The sequence below is a fragment of the Mustela erminea genome, chromosome 4, assembly GCF_009829155.1.
Source record: "Mustela erminea isolate mMusErm1 chromosome 4, mMusErm1.Pri, whole genome shotgun sequence".
Taxonomy (NCBI): Eukaryota; Metazoa; Chordata; class Mammalia; order Carnivora; family Mustelidae; genus Mustela; species Mustela erminea.
The window spans coordinates 78,937,921-78,961,293 of record NC_045617.1 but is presented as its reverse complement, the minus strand read 5'-3'; the positions used below and the strand labels follow the sequence as shown (position 1 = coordinate 78,961,293).

The window sequence follows — 23,373 nt, the reverse complement described above, 5'->3', positions numbered from 1 at the left end:
GTGTGTGCTCAAGTTGGATGGAGAAAACTTTAAAAATAAGAGTTAGGGGCACCTGGGTGGCTCAGTCATTGAGCCTCTGCCTTCTGCTCTTGGGCATGACTCCAGAGTCCTGGGATCAAGGCCGGCATTGGGCTCCCTACTCAGCAGGAAGCCTGCTTCTCCCTCCCCCACTCCCCCTACTTGTGTTCACTCTCTCACTGTGTCTCTCTGTGTCAAATAAATAAATAAAATCTTAAAAAAAAAAAATAAGAGTTAGGGTAACATAGCAATATATTAAGTGGTACAGGGCTTTGCAGTTTATAACAGTATTCTGAAACTTCATCTTTGATCATTACAAAACTGTGAGATCTCAGTATCACCAATATTATTCTATTTTTGTAGATTTCAACAAAAAAAAAAAGCCAGCAATGGTTAAGTAAGTTGCCCAAAAGTCACAGCCAGTTTATAAGGGAACTAGAATTTAAACAAGGTCTTCTAGTTCTGAATCCAGAGCTGGGTCATTCAGTATGTCCAGGATTTTGAAAAACAGGGAGAAATAAGAAAAGCATTAAAGGCTGGATGAATAAAAAAAACTGCAATATAGGGGGGAAAGCACATACTGATAAAAGCAAATGTAATACTTCAAGGCATATAAGCCATCAGTAAACTAATAGGTTTGTCACTATGTATCCTAAAAGGAACCAGGCAAAATCTTCAAAATTTAGTAATTCATAGCACATAAACCTTACCACGATAAACATATTTGTTTTTCCTAATTGTACTTACCTTTTCTATTCTTCAGCTTTATGGGAAATAGCCGTCTGCCTTGTGTATAGATCAATAACCTTCCTAAAAGGCATAGTGAGTGAATGAAATAAATATATTGTAATTCTTGTCCTGAGTAGTAGAAGGTTTTCTGTTTATTCCCTTAAAAGAAAAGTAAACAAATACATTTATTTTAATGCTATTATATTTTAGATAATACCTATCTTCATTCCCTTCTGAACATTAAACAAGGTTGAAGTCTATAATGAAGACTCTGCTGGTGTTAAAAAGAAAAAAAAGTTAATTAGCTTCCTTAAGATCCTATAATACCTAAATCTCTGGGGAAAAGCATTTACCACAAAATTTAGACTCAATAAAGTGTAAGATGCATACAGTATTCATTCTAAAATGGCATAAGATTGTCAGAATTATCATGTTAACAAGAGAAACTTCAAGTTAAGGGAGGAAGTCAATAGAAAATATCACTGTTTAATTCTATCAATTAGAAGTTTATGCTATAAAAACTGTATTTATAACCATGTTAGCAAATGAAATTAGAATATGTAAAATACATACACCTAATATATATCATTCATCCATACACTCAAGATCTACTGAGTACCTATTTGATTAAAGACCTTGAACTACTTGCTGGTGTCAAAAACCAGGAAGCAGCATGAAATTGGGCTTCTAATTCAGAGTATGGCAGTCGTGTATGACCAGAACTTGAGGAGGCCAGTGGAAGAGACAAGAGGCTAGAGGGTAACGGGCAGATCACAGAGGACTAAGCTGCAGAAGGAAAACGAATTTTATTATAGAGGCGACTGAAAAGATATTAAAGGATTGTAAGCATGAAAGTAATCAAATATGCATGTGAAAAACCCTGCGAGTAGCATAAAAAGTAGATGGGAGAAGGTAAAGGTCTGAAATGAGAATAAAAAAATCACGAGCGAAAGCATCAGCAACAAGAACAGAAAAGGGCAGACAGATAAATATTTAAGAAAATTAAGTCAACAGGCCTTAGACAGGACTACATGGGGACTGTGAGAAAATAAGAAAATTCTCAAGTTCGTACCTCAGCATCTGGATACATAGTGAATGTTTATTCTATTTAAGTAATTTTAAAGGAGAAGGGAGGAAGAAACCAGTCTAGATATAGAATAAAGTAATTTCAATCCTTGATATTTCAATATTAAAGTACCATGGAGCACCCAGTAAGTATGATATGGGTATATGGATCTGGAATTCACTAAAGTGGCAGACTTAAATATTTCAGAGTCACCAGACAGTATTTGAAACCATGAAAGTAAACGGGCGGCCACAAGAGAGAACAGATAGACTAAGATGAGAAGAAAAGGGCAAAACCCTTGTTGAGTACATACTACAAAGAAAAGAGCCTTTCCAGTGTAATGAGGATTCCTCACAAGAATGAGGAAATCCAAAAGAGAATGGTACCATGAAGAAGAGAGAAAGAGTAAACAGAGACAAAGGCTGTAAAATTAGGACAAGAAAGAGGGAAACTGATAACAGGAAATTCATGGAGCACTAGGAATTGCCTCATTTCCACTGCTGAAAAGTAAATAGCAAGTTAAGGAATGGGGCCTGGGTGTATTTAGGATACTTAGAAGAGTTTTCACTGCAGGGAAGCAAAAAGGTAAAATACATGTGAACTGGCTCAGGTCTTTATTTAAAAGGTACATAATAAGGAGGGTCAGATGATGCAAGGGAAGTACCAACAGAAAGGGAGACACAGTAACAACTGAAGCAGTATCCTAGTTCTAAAACAGAAACAAAACCCAAAGAATGCCATATAGGAACAGAAACAAGAACAAAATTATCAATCTAGAAAGTAATACCTCTTCAGTGCAATCCAAAGAAAAGGGACATTGGTAAGGGCATACAAACATGCACTTGTATGCTCAGAAGCAGGGGGAATTCGTATCTGCCAAGTTCCCCTTTTTTTAGTACAGTAGGATGCAAAGTCTCCCGCTGAGAGAAAAATGGGCCAGGGCAAAGCAGAGCCCTTAATAAGACTGGTGAAAGCTTCTAATAGCTATTGTGGAAACTGAAGAAAGAATATCTAAGAATATCTAAGAAAGAGGGGCGCCTGGGTGGCTCAGTGGGTTAAAACCTCTGCCTTCGGCTCAGGTCATGATCCCAGGATCCTGGGATCGAGCCCCGCGTCAGGCTCTCTGCTCAGCAGGGAGCCTGCTTCCTCATCTCTTTCTCTCTGCTTGCCTCTCTGCCTACCTGTGATCTCTGTCTGTCAAATAAATAAATAAAATCTTTTAAAAAAAGAAAAAAAATAATATCTAAGAAAGAGTATCTAAGAGGACACAGTTGCTATAGTTAGAAAACTATGTATGCCCACTAGATGCCTGGGTGTCTCAGTTGATTAAACATCTGCCTTCCGCTCAGGTCATGATCTCAGGGTCCTGGGACTGAGCCCCACCTCAGGCTCCCTGCTCAGTGGGGAGTCTGCTTCTCCCTCTCCCTCTCGCTCTCCCTCTGTGCTTTCTCCCTCAAATAAATAAAATCTTTTTTTTTTTAAAGTAAATATCCCCATTAAGTATATAACAAATGCTCTCTGCTCAATTTCCTGAAGACCAGGGAGAATGGAAGACTGAACTGATCTAAAGACAAGAAACTGCAGACAGGAAATTCTGAAATGAAAGAGAAAGAGCAAGGATTCTGAAAGAAATAGCAAAAAGGAAGAAAAAATAAATAAAAAGCATGAAGCATGCCACGTCTTCACTAGATAGGGAAGAGAGCAAAGCCATGATGTCCTAGTAGAATGGTGGTCAGAAAAAAAAAAGAACTATATATAACATTTTAATATCAAGAAATTTTAAAAACCCATAAATTTATAAAGGAGATAGTTTATGTAAACTTATCCTTCTCCTTCTCTTGAATAAATTCTGGCTTCTGTACTTCGCCCTTTACTATACAACACTCGTTTTTGAAACTCACTTATTATTGGTCTTTCACCATTTTTCTTGCTGAGTTAAAGAATTTACCCAAGGATAAAAAAAAATAAGACCTTCATATTCTCAGAGAACTTACAAAAGAGAATTCAAAAAGATTAACAAAAGTGTATAAAACACTTGGATGTAGCAGAATCTGACTACAACAGAAGATCTACTCTAATTATTCCTAGGATTTAATAAAGTGATTAAGGCCAGATTATGAAACATCTAGGGTATTTTAGCTCAGAAAGAGGACAGGCAGCCAGGAATCACAGGGTGGGGTATCCAGTAATAAAACAATATTTTACAGAAATGTTCCTCCTCCTAAAATGCATAAAAAGGACAATTAAATGACTAATATACCAGAGGAAAGAATAAGAAGCTTAGTATTGCAATATAACAGACTAGGACAGATACTCTAGTATAAACTGAAGAGATGCATATGTAAGAATCTATATGCTAATGCATTAATTTCAAATGTACACCTGTTATTAAAGTCATGCTGTGTCTTTTAAAATTTGTGAAAATATTTTACATTAGCAGAAGTGATCTAAATTACCATGCTACTGAACATTAAAAAGTGAGTTACTAAGCTATTAGTCAAAGGTATCATCTTTAAAAGTACGTAACGGAGAAAACAATACTTACCACAATGCTTTGACTGACCCAAAATCTCACCAGCTTTCATGGCTTCACACAACTCAAAGTACTGAACACACTGCTGAACTGCTGTAGTTATCTAATAAAATAATAACTTATTAATTCTAGAAATTTACAGCCCCCAAGGTCAAGCAGTTAAAAAAAAAAAAAAGTTAAGGTTCTAAAAATATGCTGGAAAAAATATTTAACAAAAATATTTAAAATAATACCTTTCCAGGCCACTGAAGCTCAGGATCCCAGTTATATTTTAATTATGGCATAATTCTGGGAAACACCACAAAAACATGTGGACCAACAATATTGCTATATTGTCAGTGTCGATGGATTCATACTTCTACTTTATAATGAAAGATGCAAAAAATTCTGTGACCATGACTTTAGGAACTCTTGCCAATATCCCCAGTTCACGTGCCTTAGAGTCTTTTCTTCCTATCTAGCCAACAGAATATGAACTAGATCAAGCCTTCTGTTCCCTATGGAGCATTCCTTTATATATTCAGTAGAGGCAAGTATCAAAAGATTTGTGTCTGTGTGAGTGTATAAATTTTAAAGTATACATGGCCCAACTTTTGAAAAGAAACATTGGGAAAAATGAATACAAACTCTATCCCTACTTTTCATAAGTGAAGATCAGATTCTGTGCATGTAGAGTGGAAATTTTATGACCATTCCAAGCATCTGTCTTTTGCTTTATAAGAGTTCCTCACAAGAACTTTAATGACAGCAGTATATTTGGCACAATGATCTGCTAAATCATTTCTTCTATCATCTCCCTCATACCTTCAGCATTTTCTGCAACTGTTGAATGTCTGCACTGTCCTGTAGAATGACTACTAGCTCTATGTGGCTACTAAAACCTTGTAATTAGGGAAATTGTGGGAAGTGGGCATTTTTGAACTTTCTTTCATTGTCATTTAAAATTAATACATGGTTAGTGGCTACTCTGCAATCTATTACGTTTATGTAATAATACATTTACAAAATTTCAAGTAGGATAGCATTAGGGAAACAATGTATGTATGTGCTGTCAATTTTTTTTAAGATTTTATTTATTTATTTATTTATTTATTTACTCACTTACTTACTTAACGTATTTGAGAGAGAGCCTGTGCACAAGCATAGAGTGGAGGAGCAGAGGGAGAAGCAGACTCCCTGCTGAGCAGGTAGCCCAATGTGGGTCTCCATTCCCAGGACCCTGAGATCATGACCTGAGTTGAAGGCAGAGGCTTAACTGACTGAGCCACCCACATGCCCCCTGCATGGTCAACTTAAGAGCTGCGAAAGCTGAGAGCTTTATTTTCATAGCATTGTAAAGTCATGAGGTAGCTGAAAAGCATTTTGTCTATCAGCATATTTAAATTATTATTCTAACAACTTCATTCTTTGTCCTATCTACCCTTAAGGGAATGGCTTCTGAAATGGCTTTATGTAGTGTATTTCCTTTTTCTTGCCCTCTCAAAGTCATTTAAAAAAATACTGACAACTAGAATTTAACTTTCCTCTTGGTTTTGCACATACCCGTTTTTTTTTTTTTTTTAACTTCCCTCTTCTGCCCTCCCTCCATCTTAGGAGTTAGCAATTAAGAGTACCTGAGTTGCCATCCCTCCTCTATTGATATGAACTTACTCATATTTTTTAAGTTTAGGAAAGCTTTTTAAGAGAAAATGAGGTTTAAGTTGAAATCTCAAGCAAGTTTGACCCATTACGTACAGGAAATATTTGATATAAAGTTCTTTATAATAAAATAACTATTTTCAGATTGATTATTGTATAATTAATTCTTAAAAATCTGTTATTTTAAAAAATAATCTATCAGAAACCTTTGCAATACTTCCACCTGGGCCCCTGCAATAGCAACAGTGAAATAGTTGTAGGACAAACCATGGAGAGGGTGAACCATTGATGTTTCTCTTCCTTTCCTCTATTTTGACAAGATCAGTCTATATTCATATGGCAAAAATCTTCATTTAAAATAGGAATGGGAGGGGGAAATGGGATGTAGAAGGAATTTATTTCAATTCACTAAACATTTTTAAACACTACTTTTTTAGGATTTATCTGAGAGACAGAAAAAGAGCATCTGTATAGGTAGGGGGAAGGGAGAGGGGGAGAGAGAAAGAATCTCCAACAGACTCCTTGCTGAGTTTGGAGCTTCCCTCTGTTACAGAGCATGACCTGAGCCCAAGAGTCATTCGCTGTACTGACTGAGCCACCCAGGCGCCCCCAAACAGGTACCACTTCTGCTATAAATCCCCACCCTATTCTTCAGCATTCCTCTCTTCTCCTTTCTGAAATTCAATGCTCTTGATTCTCAAACAAACACAAAAAATTGTTCTTTCATTATATGCTACACTCACCCAGAAGTGATATAAACTGAAGATTCTAGCTGCAAAAATCATACTTATTATTTCAAAGTCACATTGGTTGGAAAAATACTTTAATAAATTTCACATTTTATATTTGTCAATTATTATCATATTTGATTGCTTTTTGATTCCTTTCAATGCCTTTACACACTATTCTACAAATAGCAATAAACATAGAAAATTTTGCTAATATATTTTACTCTATTAGTTTATATTTAATATAACTTGAATTAATTTTTGTAAATGCAAAAGCACTTATCATTCTGAGTTTTTCATACAACTTTCAGTCAAAATCATGGGTATATTTTATAGAACTAACTCCCCTACAAATAACTGACCTGAATTAAGTTACTATACTTAAAAATAAGGCTCATCTCAAACTAGCTTATTACATCCAATTTACTATGTAACTATGGATTTCCTAATTGTTATCCTGACTATAATTTAAGTCTCTACTTTTATTCTTTTATGTTTCACAGAATGCTAGTTTTAAAAAACCACATAAAAGGGGGATTGCCTCATCAACCAAGATTAATTATCACTCAACTTTGCACATTTAACTTATTACATCGTATATCTTTGTGTGATATTATTTCTCAACATGAGGACAGAAACAGACTTACCAGGGATTTATATTTCTTTTCAAGAAGTCTCAGTACTGTAGTTCTGCTATAAGATGCATGCTAAAATTAGGAGAAAATGATAAATTTAATATTCAAGTTATACCAGTCTATTTTTCCTGCATCATTTCTAGTAACATAAATTACCAACAACAGTTTTAAATTACTGTAATCAGTACAAAGCAGATTTTTCTATGTACAGTAGATTATGAGCAGAGTAATCACAAGAATGCAAATGATAAGAAAAAACTATGGATCATTTATTGACAGACCAGCAGAAAAAATACTCTATCCCTCAACTGCAACCAGTTTCTATGCTAAGTTATTTTAAAACCATTATCAACACCCAAATCTGAAGGAAAGATAGAAAAGCTGGGGTGGGGAAGATCACATCCCTCCAAATAAAAAGGATACTCTACTATCTACATATGTAGAACTCATGCTATATCTACATATAAGCATGAAATGCTCTGAAGTACAGTATCTTAATCATTTTCTGACAATCATATATTTTTAAGTAATTCAAAGTACCGAAAAATAGTTTTCTCCTTAAGGCTAAACATAATAGAATTAAAAATTGCTTTTTATGCATTGCATAAAGGGGAGACTATACATAAATATTACTGAATATATTAGATATCATGTGTTTTCAATGCAGCTTCTTCATTTTACCTAGTAAAAACTATCAAACAGTATTATAGTTGACAAAAACTATCAGAATTCTGGGAAATAGAGTTTAACTAAATGGGGAGTGGTTAATTGAGATTTAACAGAAACCGTGTGTTTTAACCCTAGTGGCTTAAAATGTTTTTAAAAATGATTAATCCTTTTTTCAGCTTTAAAAGAGAAATGTTAACCAACAATCCAACTTTTGACCATGTTCTGAAAGGAAATCCTCATAGGGCATACTGTTAGACCAGTCACTATACTATATCCCTCAAGCCAACTTCAGCTGCCAACTGACTTGGTACGTGAAATTTTACCCAACAGTCATATCCAATCATTTATATATTATCTATGGATGCTTTGGGCTTACAACAGAATTGAGAGGGTGCAGAGACAGTAGAGCCCACAAAACCAAAAATTTACTGTATGGCCCTTTAGAAAGTCAGCCAGCCTCTCACTTATATGAGTATAGGATAATGTGAGGAATTTTCATTAATACTAGAATACACTAAGGAGCTAACTTTTTTTTAAGGAATTTTCTGTTGGTTACGTGATCTGTTGCATACTCTTGAAAATCACGTACTAACAATAAAAAGGATTAAGTAAAAAAATTATAAACAGAATAGGATTTGTTTTTCTTTTAAAGACTTTATTTATTTGTCAGAGAGAGAGCACACAAGCAGGGGGAGTGGCAGGCAGAGGGAGAAGTAGGCTCCCCACTGAGCAAGGAGCCCAAAATGGGGCTCAATCCCAAAACTCTGAGCTGAAGGCAGACACTTAAATAACTAAGCCACCCACGTGTTCCAACCTAATAGGATTTATTAAAGATCTAAACCAGTAAATTTGTAAGTGCATATAATATAACTACATAACCAAAATAGTTATATCTGTGTTGTAGAAATTTAATTTGCACTTTTACTTATTTCACATGTTTTCTACAAATATTATGATTTGATACTTAAAAATTAAAAACAAAATGTCAGATGTAACGAAGGGTTCAAGTTAATTAAATTGAGCAAACACTTACCAACCATAAACATAAACAGCCCAGGTAAGGGCTAAACCCTGAACAAAACTAGGTTTTGGTTAATTAGGCATTACTATACAGTTTAGATAACAAAAGGCAAAATAAAAATAAAAATAAGCCATTAACCAGGTAATGACCAAACTGTGCCAAGCAGTAAATAAACATGTTGCCGCTCTGCATGGCAAGTCACGCCCCCCCTTTCCACCCCACAGCAACAAATAGATAATGCCTAGCAGACCAGTTTTTGAGGGACAAACATAGGAGAATAATAAGCCAACACTGCAGCTACTATGACACAGACCACTCTTACTCCACAGCAGATGAGGGAGGTAACAGCATAAGGATCTCTTTTACTTTTAAATTAGTTTGAGTTCCAGAACAGTAATGAGCTCCCCTGGAAATCACTGGCATTCGGACATTAAACATTTTCCAAACTATATGCTCAGGAGGAAGCAAATGAAAGGGTATTTTCAGACATACATCCTAAGTCAGAGAAAAATGAACACTGAGTTCATGTTATACCATATCCGCTTTAAAAATCTGAAGCTTTTAAACTAAAAAAGACTAGATTTTGGATAGATCATTCAGCTTACTAGACTCAAATAAATTATCATTTAAAATTCTATTGTGGCTCTGTCACTTACTAGGTGAACAATCTTGAGTAAGTTACTTCTCCATGCCTCAGCTGCCACATCAGTAAAATGGGGTAATAATACCATTTATCTCATAGATTTTTGTAAGATTTAAATGAGTTACCTTTGCAAAAGTGATTAGAACTCTCAGCACACTGTAAAAACTGGAATGTTAGCTATTCTTTGTAACAATACAGCAATGCACTGAAAAGTATAAAAACATTCCATTTTTTTCTTACCATCCACTTTTTGAACCACACAGCCTTGGTATCAACCAATGCAAAAAAGTAAACTGGATCCAAAATCTTTTGTGTTACAAGATGGCTCTGATCATGTTTAACTGATAATAAGGACAAAGTATTTTCCACAATTTCTTCCATATACCTTGAAGTTTGGGAATGAGACAGTTTTAGAAAACAACAAATGCTATAACACATATACACATAGTACCAGTGATATATATTATATTTATGGAATAACAAAGTGAAAATTTTTATAAACAACTTTTTTTTGTTTCAGCTAATGGTAGAGGTGGGATTCACACCCAATTTCCTCCTGCTTTTTATAAAACATATGTTCTTTCTACTCCAACATTGGCTCTCCAAACATAACTTTCCTCTTTAGACATACAGTTGCTCTTACAACCTTATAAAAAAATTTTAGAACTGAATGGAAAAAGTTTAAAAAACACTTAAGGAACTTGTCCAAAGTAGCAAAGACCAACAGTAAAAGAACTGGAGGTTATAACAACCTCATTTTGCTTTCTTGTGATAAATAAATGGTATAAAATGATATCTGCACAGAGCCATTCATGTAGGAAAGCACAAAACATGAAAAGCTAAGTAAACTTATGAATCCCTTCCCAAAAACGTAAGTCAATTAAGACTGTCTCTATTCTTTCTCCTTGTAATGTACGCAGGACAGTAACACCCCTATATTTTATATTGGCATAAATTGGAGGACTTACTTTTCTGGGTGACGAATCCAGAAAGATGGAGCCTCTTTCTGATACTCATTTAGAAGACGAACCTGAAAAGCAGTGCATAACAGTTCTCAAAAATTAGAAATCTTAAATATAGAACTGCTTAAATTTTTAAAAAAGCATATAGCAAGTGAATACCTTTTTAAGTAAGCAGATCACATTAGGATTACTTGTATCTATACCAGTTGAGAGAGTAGGAATATGATTTTCTCTAGAAAGAAAGTGTAACTTCAAATACTTAGCTGAAAAGAAAAATTTAAAACTATGATTATCACTCATTTATAGTGTTATCTGAAAAATTGTTTCCTATCCATTTTCTTAAGCACAAAAAATTTTAATAAACATACCTAGGCTTGTATAAATCTCCTTGGTCATATGTAATGGAGAAAGAGTAAATGTCTGTGCATAGAATTTTAAAATCCGGTCCTGTGGAAGTGAAAAGATTTGCATCAGAGATTCTTACACAAATAGAATAGAGATGAAAAAACCATTTTTCACATAGTGAAAAACTTAGAAAATAAACAGAATAACTATTCAGAAACTTGAGTAGAAATGTACTTATAAACAAGAGCACAATTATGTTGGCCAGTAAAAAGTAAAATTGACCAAAACTACATGGGGGGAGAGAGAGTCAGGTTTAAGAGCTAGAGTAAGGTATAATGAGAGGGTATCAAGGGAAAAGTAGGTGTACTGACTGGTTAAAAAGGCAAACAAACAAAAAATACTCCACTCCTTTCCAAATTCAACATTTGTTGTTTTTTTATATTGTTTACATGGGTAGTTTCAGTAAATTGACACTTAAGACTCTAATATTTTGCCTATTCCCAAGAAAAGTATTATTTTACACACTTTCCAAATTTATATTATTAAAACCCAAAGTAGAAAAAAAAAAATCTAAAAGTAGAAACTATCACAACACAAATGAATTAAATGTTCATAGATGTAGCTAGAAAAGTACTTGGCACTAGTCCATACTTACAAATGATAGCTACCATTTTAATTTTGCCAACTTTAATATTATGATGAAATTAACCCTAATTGTGAAATTCAATATTCCATTAAGGAAATATATATGATCTCCTCAAGTGCTCTACTCTGGGATGGGGGATGGGGGGGGGGGAACTTTGCCTATATCAAATGTTAGCAAAATCAGAAAAAAAATGGTTACACAAATGATCAAAAATTTCTAGTAACCCAAAGGAATTCCTACTGAATAGAGGATATTAAATATTTTAGAAAGCTTATTTTTATAGTTGCAGCAATTGATAAGTATCTGCCACATTCTTCAAACATGACAGGCTTCATTCAGTTACAAGCAAGAGTCCTCTAAAAGAGGAAATGAAAAAAACAGAATCAATCAAGAATCTGGATCAAGCATAAATTCAAAATCAAAAGAATGCCATGCCTTGTTTTTCTACTCCAATATGATGGGTTCTGTTACCTTTCCCCTCCATAACAACTTTTTCCAATTTTATTAAACACTGATAACACTTTTGCTGAATAATCTATAATGGCTAAACAAAGCCACTTATATTGACCCATTAGGATATTTACTGTTTATAAAGTTGTTACATAATTTTTTAAATAATAAAAGGAAAACTATCTGACCACTATTCTTTGTTAAGAAAAAAAATACAGGGAGAAAGTACCCCTGGGGATAAAAATATATGTTTATAAAAAATAAAAAATTAAAAAAAAAATACAGAGAAATTTACAACTGTATTTCCTTGAAATGTAAAAAGTGACCCTGAAATATCTTTTTCCTTTTTCAAGTTCTTGGATCACTGAGTTTTTACAGAAGTCTGCATCATCACCTGGTGACAGTAAAGTTGAACTGTGTCCAGGTATTAGGTAATTGAACACATTTTCCCCCCTTATAAAAACAGCAAACCACTTGTTTCCAAACCACTTCAGTTTACCAGTATAATTTTATCTTCATTGATGGAAGAATGTGATTTTCAACAGATAAATGTATTGAGATTCTTTTTTCTTTAATAATTGCTTACTGTCTGACTCCTCTACTAGAATGTAAGTTCTATGAAGGCAAAGACTTCTGTCTTGCTCAGTGTGTTTTCAGCATCTAAACTAGAATGCTGCACATTTTTGGTAATCAACACATATTCGCTGAAGAGCTAACAAAATTTAACTCTTGTGCTAACATCTTAAATTCTGTAGAAAGCACCAAAACAATTTTAAAGCCAACTTTTTCTTTCCTGACATATCAGTTAAGAAAAAGACCCACTAAATCTAAATTTGCATTTAAATGTGAATATGGGATATGGTAGGATTTTTTTTTAAATTTACATCACTGATATAACCAATACAACAACTATACTTTTTAATATAGTTTTACTCACATGATAGTATTCCTGAGAAGGTATAAAAGTATCATTTTTTATATTCAATAATTTCTCTACTGACTTCATAATTTTTAGAATTTTATATATTTATGATTCATCTCAATTATCTTCTAAACTTAGCTTTAGTTTTCTTCCTCTTTTTAAGCAATTAAGCAATCTCTAAAAAACATTTAAATGCATAAGGAAAATGCTTATGATTCAGTTAGAATAAATTCTAATCATTTTAAGTTCAAAGTTTCATAGGTCATGAATTCTTTCAAAAATGCTTTAAGTAGACTTTTAAGTACTTTTCTTAATTCAAAACAAAACACGAATATTTGGATATCCCTTTACAAGATAAAACAATGCGCAAGGTTACAGTCTACTATTATTTGGCAGTGAAGTGTGATATTAATCACACTGGGAGTCTAATCATGAAATAGTAAGTTAATGTCTTTAAAGAAAGTCTTTATAACTCAAAAGCTGGAATTGAAATTCCATGAATAGTAAAGCCACTATTAAAGAAAATAATTCCAGTTGCTTATAGAATGATGGGAAAACAAATTTTTTAAAAAAATATTTCTATCAGCATCTCCTTACACTAAACACAGGATCAGGATCTGAAAGACACACTGTCAGTTTTTCACAAAGAGTCGTCCAATTTTCACAGTTCAAAACATCAGATGGTGGAGCTGAACATAACGTTTGCAAGGCTTCATATCTCACCTATAATTTAAAAGATTTTTATTAATACCCAGCCTCTAGGATACCACCAATACTTCAGATATTAAACACTGAAAAGCAGTCTAGATGATTGTTTTAAAGAGCCAAATGATGAAAATCAGAGGTCTTTTTATAAAACAATTTTTGATAACTCATTTCTTTTAAACTAAGTGTTAAACAGAAAAAAAATAGGTTGTCACTTTACATAAAGCAAAAATTATAAACTAACTTTTGGAGATTCTAGGTCATATATCTAAGTGAAAGAGGAAGAAGGACAGTGGCCAAATCTGAATCACCAGAGCAAGGTTTTCCTACTTAAGTAGGCACCCCTCGGTGGTCCTATAGTTTGAGCCTTAATTTTAACATTAGCATAATATGCCCCTGGTGAAACATCCCCATTCCAGAATATAGGAACAATTTTCACAAAATAATTAATTTGGACTAGTTTTCGATGCTATACCATATTTTCTGACATTCTAGACACTGAGGTAGGAAAAGTCAACAGTGTGATATAAAACTGATTGTCTACATTTTCAGGGAAAACTTACTTTTTAATCATTCTTTGCAAAATCAAATCAGAATTCACCCAAAACAGTATGACCCAAAGGAAAGCAGTAAAAAATAGCTCTACTCCAGTCATGAATGGAGCAAGACTTCTCCCCCACCACTCTCCAACCAGTGAGTAATAACACACTGATTCTAACCTGTTTCTCAAAATGTGGTTGTTTCCCCAGCTAAAATAACTGAAACACAGTGGTTTAAAAGGGGCAAGAAGCTGGGGTGCAGGAGAAGCTAAGACCTTATAAAACCAAACCCTCTAAATCGGGGTATCAAGTTTTAGGTGAAAAAAATACACATGCACTTAAAAGTGTCTATATATTCATATAAAAGAAAAACTCCTAAACACAACTGTATTTGTGATAGGACTGGGGACTTTGGAGGGATTTTAGAAACATTAAGTATTTTCTCCCTTTCAGTTAATTTTTAGGACAAAATCCCATTGAGAACTTACTACTTGCAGAAGTACTATAAAAGTTTCCGAATAAGTATAGATTTCTAAGTATAGATTTCCAAGTAATCCACTAAAAAGGAAGACAATAAGACTCTTATCATATAGGGTGCCTAGATGGCTCAGTGGGTTCAGCATCTGCCTTAGGCTCAGTTCATGATCCCAAGGTTCTAGAATTGAGTCCTACATCAGGCTCCCTGCTTGGCAGGGAGTCCACTTCTCCCTCTACCCCTCCCTGCAACTTGTGTTTTCACTCTGTCTTATGCTCTTTTTCATGCTTACCCTCTCTCTCAAATAAATAAATAAAATGTTTAAAAAAAGAGAGATTGTTATTATATAAAATCAAGTTCCATTTCTAATACCTTTTGAAACATTTACTAAGAACCTAGAAAATAGGGGCGCCTGGGTGGCTCAGTGGATTAAAGCCTCTGCCTCTGGCTCAGGTCATGATCTCAGGGTCCTGGAATCGAGCCCCAAATCGGGCTCTCTGCTCAGCAGGGAGCCTGCTTCCTCCTCTCTCTCCCAGCCTCTCTGCCTACTTGTCATCTCTGTCAAATAAATAAATAAAATCTTAAAAAAAAAAAAGAACCTAGAAAATAAATCAGAATGTGAAATGCTAACAATTATTGTGATTAAAAAAAAAAATCAGTGGGAGTAAATCATAACTGTTCATTTAGTTTAATATGAAAATTTGTGGCTTGCCTGGGTGCACAGTTAACCATCTGCCTTCGGCTCTAGTCATGATCCCCAAGTTGGGCTCCCTGCTCAGTGGAGATCCTGCTTCTGCCTCTCCCTCTGACCCCTCCCCCCTCCCACCGGCTGGTGCTTGCACACGCTCTATCTCAAATAAATAAATCTTTAAAAAATAAAATGAAAACTTGAAAAACGTTTCAAAAACTGAAACCAACTGGCAAGATATACAAATACTATTTTCTATTTCAGACTGACTTAATGAAACAAGACTTAATAAACAGTAATTTATGAAACCTTAAAATATAAACAGGTACAATTCAATAGAACTGCTTCTTTAAAATCCTTTTTCTATTAACGAAAGTGTCGAAGTTGCTCACATTTTCCAGATGTAGAAAGAACATTAAATGAAGATCATTTTTCTTTAAGGAAATCACTAAAATATCACATACAAAGCAACAATGAAAGAACAGTTTAGAAGACAACTGCTTATTACTTTATCCCTTCAAAACTGAAACTAGACATAAAAATTTCTTCCTACAAACCATGACAATTCTCTGGCAGCCTCCCCTGCTCTGTGACCTTTCATTTCAAGACTGGAAAGTCTAGCAGGGACATTAGTCTAGGAGCACCATGATAATAAAGGCCTATTTTCAAGAGAAACAGTTCAGCTGCTTACTGATCACAATCTAATATATTATAAATATATTATATATCTGACTGAATTTGACAGCTATCCTTTAAACTTACCTCTTTAGGTTGCCCTGGATCCAACTGGTCTAAAATCAATTGCAATTTTCCTTGACAAAATTTGTAACTCTGTAACAATTGACAGAACATTCATTTAGTAGACTTTTTACAAATACTGCTATAAATTATTTTTAATATAACTCCAAGCACAAAATGCATTCTGAACAAGAAGAGATAGTGATCTATTCTCATCTGGCAGAAAACTTAGAATTTGTTTTCCAAGGCATTTAAATGGGAACTGCAAGTCTCAGGAGAACAGTGTACCTCATGTACATGAAAATTATTTTTGTTGAGCAACTGCAAAAAGTAGTACATTACAAGATTCAAAAGATACAAAGCCAAGATATTTTGTACACAGAAAAAGGAGATGAATATAACAGAAAGATAAAACAAGAAGCCATTAATGGTATCCTAGGCACAACTATGATGCTGCTTGAATATTTTTGTCCCTTTATCTTTCCTATATTTTCCTTAGCCCTCCATGCCTCCTCTTTGGTGAAAAATTCCCAATATAAAAGCTTCTATCTAGAGAAAAGTTTAATAGTAGACCATAAGTTATTTTGGAAAATGAAAGGGTCTTTTTCTTGCTGAAGGCAGTTTCAGTATGACTAAAACCTAAAATAACCATCTAAAAATTAAACTGCCATTAAAATAATAGTTGTCATGTATTACCTTTTATGCAACAAGCCCTATATGATCCCAATTCACAATGACTGAAATATGAGAAATATGAAAATTAAGGTTAAATAACTTCTCTAAGTCACCCAGCTATCATAACTCAGATTCCCACCCATATTTTTACTATCTATACTCTTCCCTCAGGTGTTCTCATCCAGTTCTTTAGGTGCATTGTGATGACTCAAACTTCCAAAGCTATATATAATTATCCTTTCAACATTTCCATTTGGATGTCTAATAGGCATCTCAAACTTAACATGCCCAAGACAGAACACTTGATTTTATTCCAAACCTGTTCCTCCCTCAAACTTCTCCATCCTCCTAAATGACACTACGACCCATCCAGATTTTTTACTGAGATTAAAAATAGGTGCCAATTCTGGCTCTTCACTTTCTCTTAATTTCTATACCTAATATCATTAAGTCCCATTAAGACAATCTCCAAGTTCCACACATCTTCACTCCAACTACCCCATACTTCCTTGCTAAAAGCTTAAACCAAGGCACCATCAACTCTAGCCTAGAGTCCTTCAATTCATACTAACTGGTCTCCTTGCTTCTACTCTTAAATCCTATCCTACTCACCCCTACCCCCCATTTATTGTCCAGCAACAGTCAGATGGAGCTTCTCAAACTTAAAAATCCAATCTCTTCATCTGCCTTACTTCAATCCCAGAAAGAGACTTCCCACATTACTCAGAATTAGATTTACTTACATGATCTGGGTGCTTGCTTTTCTAACACATTCTCCTACAATTCTTGCCTCTGCCATCCAGACTTCCACCACACTGGACTTTTTTCCCCATCCCTGGATGACACTATGCTCATACTAACCTAAGAACCTTTGCAATTGCCATTCCTCCTGCCTGGCAATGCTCTTCCTCCAGAGTTTTGCATAGCTGCCCTATTATCGCTTAGAATTTGGTCTTTTTCACTATAGTATCCCAAAACCTCAATTAGTGCCTCATACAGAGTACTCATTCAATATATATTACTTTAATACATAAATAATTACAAAGTGAGTCTTTACACAATGTTACATTGTCCCTAGCAACAAAGGGTACATATAATCACTCTATAAAGAAACCAGAACAGCCTGATATTCTATTTCTTAAAGAACCTTAAGTTTTATTGAGTTTTATTCCTTTCTAAAAGTATATAGTTGAACTGCTAAAGACTCTGTACATGCTACTTTTCATAATTTAAAGTACCATATATTAAATAGACCTTTAATTTTGAATTTTTATATTACAGTTAAAATATAAAAATTTATGAATGATAATAATAAATATAAGTAATATGAATGCAGCAGTCTTGCCAAAGGGAAAAAAAACCATAATACAGAATATCTTAAATAGTATATATAAGCATATGTACTTATGTGGATTTGTGATACAGACATAATGCATATATTTACATACTGAAGTATATATACACATGCATATGTGTATCGAAATACACGTAAAATATATATTTATATACTTAGTCATTCTGTACTATTGCTAGACAACTTCTTCTCCCCCGTTAGCCGGCTCTTTGCCCCTCTTGTAAACTTGATTTCTTCTGATCCTTACACTTCCATCATGACTTTTACAAGACCATTATCTAGGTCTGAAATGTCTTGCTATCCAACTTACTGAAAAATAAGTATGACGTCAAGAACATGAATTTTAATCGGATAGATGAAGTTTCAAAACCCGGCTCAATCTTCAGCTACTTACATGACCCTGAAGTCTCGAACCCCATCCTCAGTTTTCACATTAGGAAAACTGTGAGGTTTTTTTGCTTTATTGTTATAAAATTTTCAACTTTGACGTAAATTTCCTGTTTCTCAGGAAATTCTCTATGAGAAAATATAAAATAACTGACTCTACCTACCATCTACCTATTCAAGATCAAGCAATCTAAAGATATAATTCATTGATTTCCATAGATTCCCATTCTAATCCAGCCCCTCCCCCAATATAGAGGCATATTCTATAACATCCCTGATAAATGGGGAGCCAGACATTGTTCGAACATTCTCAACTATAGCCAGTTCATACTTGGTGAAGCAACTAATATTATATCAAAGAAGCAGTCAAAAAATGTAATACATAAATCTTAACAAAATTCATTTCCTTAAACGTTCCCCTTGACAAAAGCTTTGCTTTCTAATCTTATGTGCAATACTTTAGGCAAGCAACCTTTACTCTCCGAAAATGGTTTTGCCTTTCATTTCACAAAAATGATCAAGGCTAATCAACATGATGATCCTTCAACTTTACCTCCTCTTCCCCCCAGTATTATTCTGTGGTGAACTCCTAACGAGATTCATATAGCTTTTCTTAGTACTCAGCATTGATGTTCTCTCTAGCCTTCATTACAGCTAGTTAACCTTGAAATTAACTGGCTTCCGCCTTGAAATTCACTGCCCCTTAAGTTCCTACCCAGTGAACTGTGGTTTGGTACCTTCTTTTCTGACCCATCCTTTAGTCTCTCCTGGCCCTCTGAAAATGTGTTTCCTAAGGTCTCACCTGTTAGGTAGACCCAACCTTTCTACAAAGTGAATCCTGCATTTTCAACCACTTGCTATACCACTGGACTACCTTACTGGTATTTGACATTTAGAATCTTCGGGGGAAAAAAAAAAGAATCACTATATTCTTCTCCACATGTAACCTTCCTCCCTAATCCCAGGCATGGTTTATGACACCATGGTCTTCTCACCACCTCAGCCTGAAACCACAACTAGACTTTTGACTCTTTTCCCCACTCTGTACTAGTCCCCCCGCAAACACTTCAATAATGACTTTGACTCTCTTCCCATTCTGCACTACTCTCCCCAAAACACTGCAATAATCAAGTTTAATGATCATGCCTCTGTAATAATTCTCACATCAGTCCCTATTTACTTCTAAAAAGCCTCCTCAGTTCAGGCCTTCTTCTTACTTCAACTATCATGATAGCCTTCTAACTTCTCTCCCTACATCTTTCTCACCTGCTCATGCTTTTCTGCACACAATTATCGGGTAAATCTCACCAACACACTTTTCTGTTCAGCAATCTAAAATGATTTTCCTTTACGTACAAAATAATCCAATTTAGCTTTTGCATGCATTCATTTATTCCTCATATATTTATTAGACATCTACTATGTTTCGGACACCAATTACGTAACATATCAGGCACTAGAATTCCATAGCCAAGAAAAATAATTAATATCTAAACCCTGCTCCATAATTTGGCCCTCATCTACCCTTCCAGTTTACTCCCCACAAACTCTTTGTTCTAACACTTCACATAAACAAACTACTCATGGTCCCCAATAGGCCACATTCTTTGTTGATTTAGAGCTTTTGTCCATTCCCTTATTTGAAATACTTTCCTCCATACTTCTTTGATAGTCTTAGTTACAAAGACCCTTTAGATTTTCCAGGATGCACTATTTCTACTTTATGACTCTGTTATTTATGTAAATAATCTCCTCACAATCCCAGGTAAGCTCCTTGAAGAAATAACATATACTTGATTCATCTTTTCAGTTTGGCAGTGCCTATCACAAAATACTGCACATAGTATATGTTGGGGAACAGACAACCATTGAGTTCAAATCCTCCAATTCTACCATATCTGCCTTTTCTCCCAGATTAAAATATATATTAGAAAAGCATAGTCTGGGGATGTCCAAATCTTGGTTTCAGCTCAAGTCATGCTTTTAGGGTCAGGAGATGGTGCCCCACGTTGGGTTCTGTGTTCTGCATGGAGTCTGCCTGAAATTCTCTCTCCCTCTTCCTCTGCCCCTCCCACTCATGATTGTGTACGTACAATCTTTCTAAAATAAATAAATCTTAAAAAAAAAAAGCATAGCCTCTAATAGTTATCTGATTGGAGCAGCTTCATTAATTTATCTACTTCCCTTTAATTATTTATCATTTAATTATTAATTCTTTTAATCTCCTTAAATATACTATATTCTATTCTTTAAAAATGGTATTTAATCAATGAAAATTTTTGTTATACAAGACATCAGTGTAGTGCCTTAAAGTGCACTTAAAGTGCCTAGACTGCCTTAAAGGTTACCTATTTTTAAGGTCTGTGTGTTACAGTGTATTAGTGGACTGACATAAAATCCCATAGCAACCAACTAATAAGTTCTTTAACTACAGCACGTAGACAGTGTGTCCCATGTAATACAGATTTGTTAAGATTTTTCAACAGTTTTAGGTATTTCTTAAACTGAAAATTCCTGAGGGAAGTAGTATCTGCCAACCTGATTTGTAAAGCAATGCAAGACAGATCTGTTGGTGATATCAATATAGGTAGATACTTCCAAAAGGGAGTTTTTTAAAACATATTTACATATGTTAAAGCATATGCTAAGCAAATAATTTCTGAACACATTCTAAGGAAAGAGCAAGAACAAGAACTGAATGATAATCTAAAATGTATCTGGTCCTCTATGGATTATATAGATCCTATTTAAAGACATTTTTATGCTAAAATAAGATTGGGATATATTTCTGTCAAATGCAGTTTACTAAGGATTGCAAACAAAACATCCTGTAGTTTTTTGATAACAGATATCACACTCAATTACTTTATCACAACATATACTAAAGAATATTTACATTATTCAATGACTACACTTAAACAAAATCAAACTACCCTCAGATTTAATTTACCCTAGAAATCTCCAAATGTTTGGTTTGTAAACTGTATAAACCATTCAAATACAACCAAAGACAGACAACTATTATTGTTGCTTAAAAAACATAGCTATGGAAAATAAGAAATATATAAATATTGAACCTAATGATACTTCAGGCTTTAATGTCTAAATGCATAAGTTCTTTCCTATTCTTAAAAAAAGAGAGAGAGAGGAAAGAAACAGCACCCACTGATGAGGAACAGGACAAAAACAAACACTTAGTGCTTACTATGTCCCAGGTAGTGTTCAAAATGCTCTAAATACATTAAGTCACTAAGTCCACAAAACAACCCTATTAAGGTAGGTTCTATTATTATCTCCACTATAACAGATAAGAAAACTGAAGCATTGAGAGAAAAAATCCAAGGTCCACAACTCATCAATGGCAGAACCAGACTTTATTTCAGACTGGTTTGTTTCTAAGATTCAGAATGAATTAGCTTCCTATAGAGTAGCTTTTTCAAATTTTAGTGCATCTACAACCTTTTAAATTGTGCACCAGCCTTTCATAATGCCTTAAATATAGAACAAAGTTACTAATCCAAAATAAAAACAATCTTTTAAAAACATTTTCAAAAGATGGATTGTTTCTTAATTGCCTATGTTTTAATTATGTTTCAACAAAAACAGCTTTCACTTTAAAAGTGCTACCATTGAGAGGTAATAACAAAAATCTATTAATATTTTAAAGTATAAAGAAACTTTAGGTTTCATTAAGAAGAAATTTATCACTGTTAATCAAAGAAATTAGTTTTTCTGGTGTTAAATTATCTCAAAAGAGAACTATTAAGCAAGCAAGCAAAAAAGCTCACACCTGCACCTACCCAACTCTCCCCAGCAATCCACCTGCCTCCAGTCGCACACAAGAAAGCTGAATTATTAATGACACGATCTTCATTTTCTCTAGTCTCAGCTACCTTCTCCTCTCATTACTACATTTAAGACTTTAGGCTCCTAGTTTTTTCTGCTATAAAACATGAATAATCAAAATCTGATGAATTGAGGGTAGCTAGAGATGGAAGAACTTCTGAAGTGGGGTTGGGGCTGTGGCTATCCTACCATTCTCTGGCTGATATTGCTAAAAAAGAGGAGAGTCTTACAACCTATCAGCTATAGTGTAATATCCTCAAAAGCAAAATTCCTCACCAAATCAAAGACACTAGCACCATGTATGCTAACAGGTTCACAGGTTTTCAGGATTTAGACATGGATATCTTCAAGGGGTCCATTATTCTGCTGACTATAGATACCAAAAGATGGGTTTCAAAGAGAGGCTGTTTTGAAAGCAAAGAAACAGTAAATGCTTTAAATAAATTAACATTATGCAAGAGTAACAGGTTACTGCTATCCTAAACTCATCTCCTCCATATAAACTGTGCACCTTGGCATTCCTTCGGAACATAATGAAATAGTTTGCACACTATAAAACAGCCTAATGCTTGTGCTGTACCAAATACTGTCAAGGAAGAGGAAGACAGAAAAACTGCAATAGGAAAGCTTATGAATTTTAAAGCTTGAAGTCTATTAGGGTAATCCTCTTACTTCCCAGCTGTAGAAAACAACCCGGAGAAGCTGAGTTAAAAACCACACAGGACCACAGCTGAGAAGTTTCCTATTTTGGCCTGTCCCGGAATGGCACCCATTCCAGCACGTCCTTTAAGAGATGAAAGGTAACACGTATAAAGCAGCAGCAACAGTTCTAAAGACTTGATATACATTAACCCAGTTAATATTCTCAGAAACTCTATGAGGTAAGTGATGGTTTCATTCCCATTTTACAAATGAGAAATAGCACAGCACAGGGAAGTTAAGACACTGTCCAGGGTCACAT

The 23,373-nt window shown here is 34.4% G+C and overlaps 1 protein-coding gene across 5 annotated transcripts in view; it reads right to left on the bottom strand.

The window, feature by feature from the left end:
* TBC1D32 (TBC1 domain family member 32) overlaps window positions 1–23,373 on the bottom strand; it is a 237,348-nt gene that overhangs the window by 196,969 nt on the left and 17,006 nt on the right. For all 5 annotated transcript variants that reach the window (XM_032339668.1, XM_032339670.1, XM_032339672.1 and 2 more), the window contains exons 5-13: window positions 16,175–16,243; window positions 13,603–13,728; window positions 11,011–11,089; window positions 10,802–10,905; window positions 10,649–10,710; window positions 9,921–10,065; window positions 7,360–7,419; window positions 4,359–4,449; window positions 766–906 (exon numbers count right to left, since the gene is read on the bottom strand). In XM_032339668.1, the coding sequence (XP_032195559.1) occupies window positions 766–906; window positions 4,359–4,449; window positions 7,360–7,419; window positions 9,921–10,065; window positions 10,649–10,710; window positions 10,802–10,905; window positions 11,011–11,089; window positions 13,603–13,728; window positions 16,175–16,243 (877 nt within the window). The remainder of the gene's footprint in view (window positions 1–765; window positions 907–4,358; window positions 4,450–7,359; window positions 7,420–9,920; window positions 10,066–10,648; window positions 10,711–10,801; window positions 10,906–11,010; window positions 11,090–13,602; window positions 13,729–16,174; window positions 16,244–23,373) is intronic.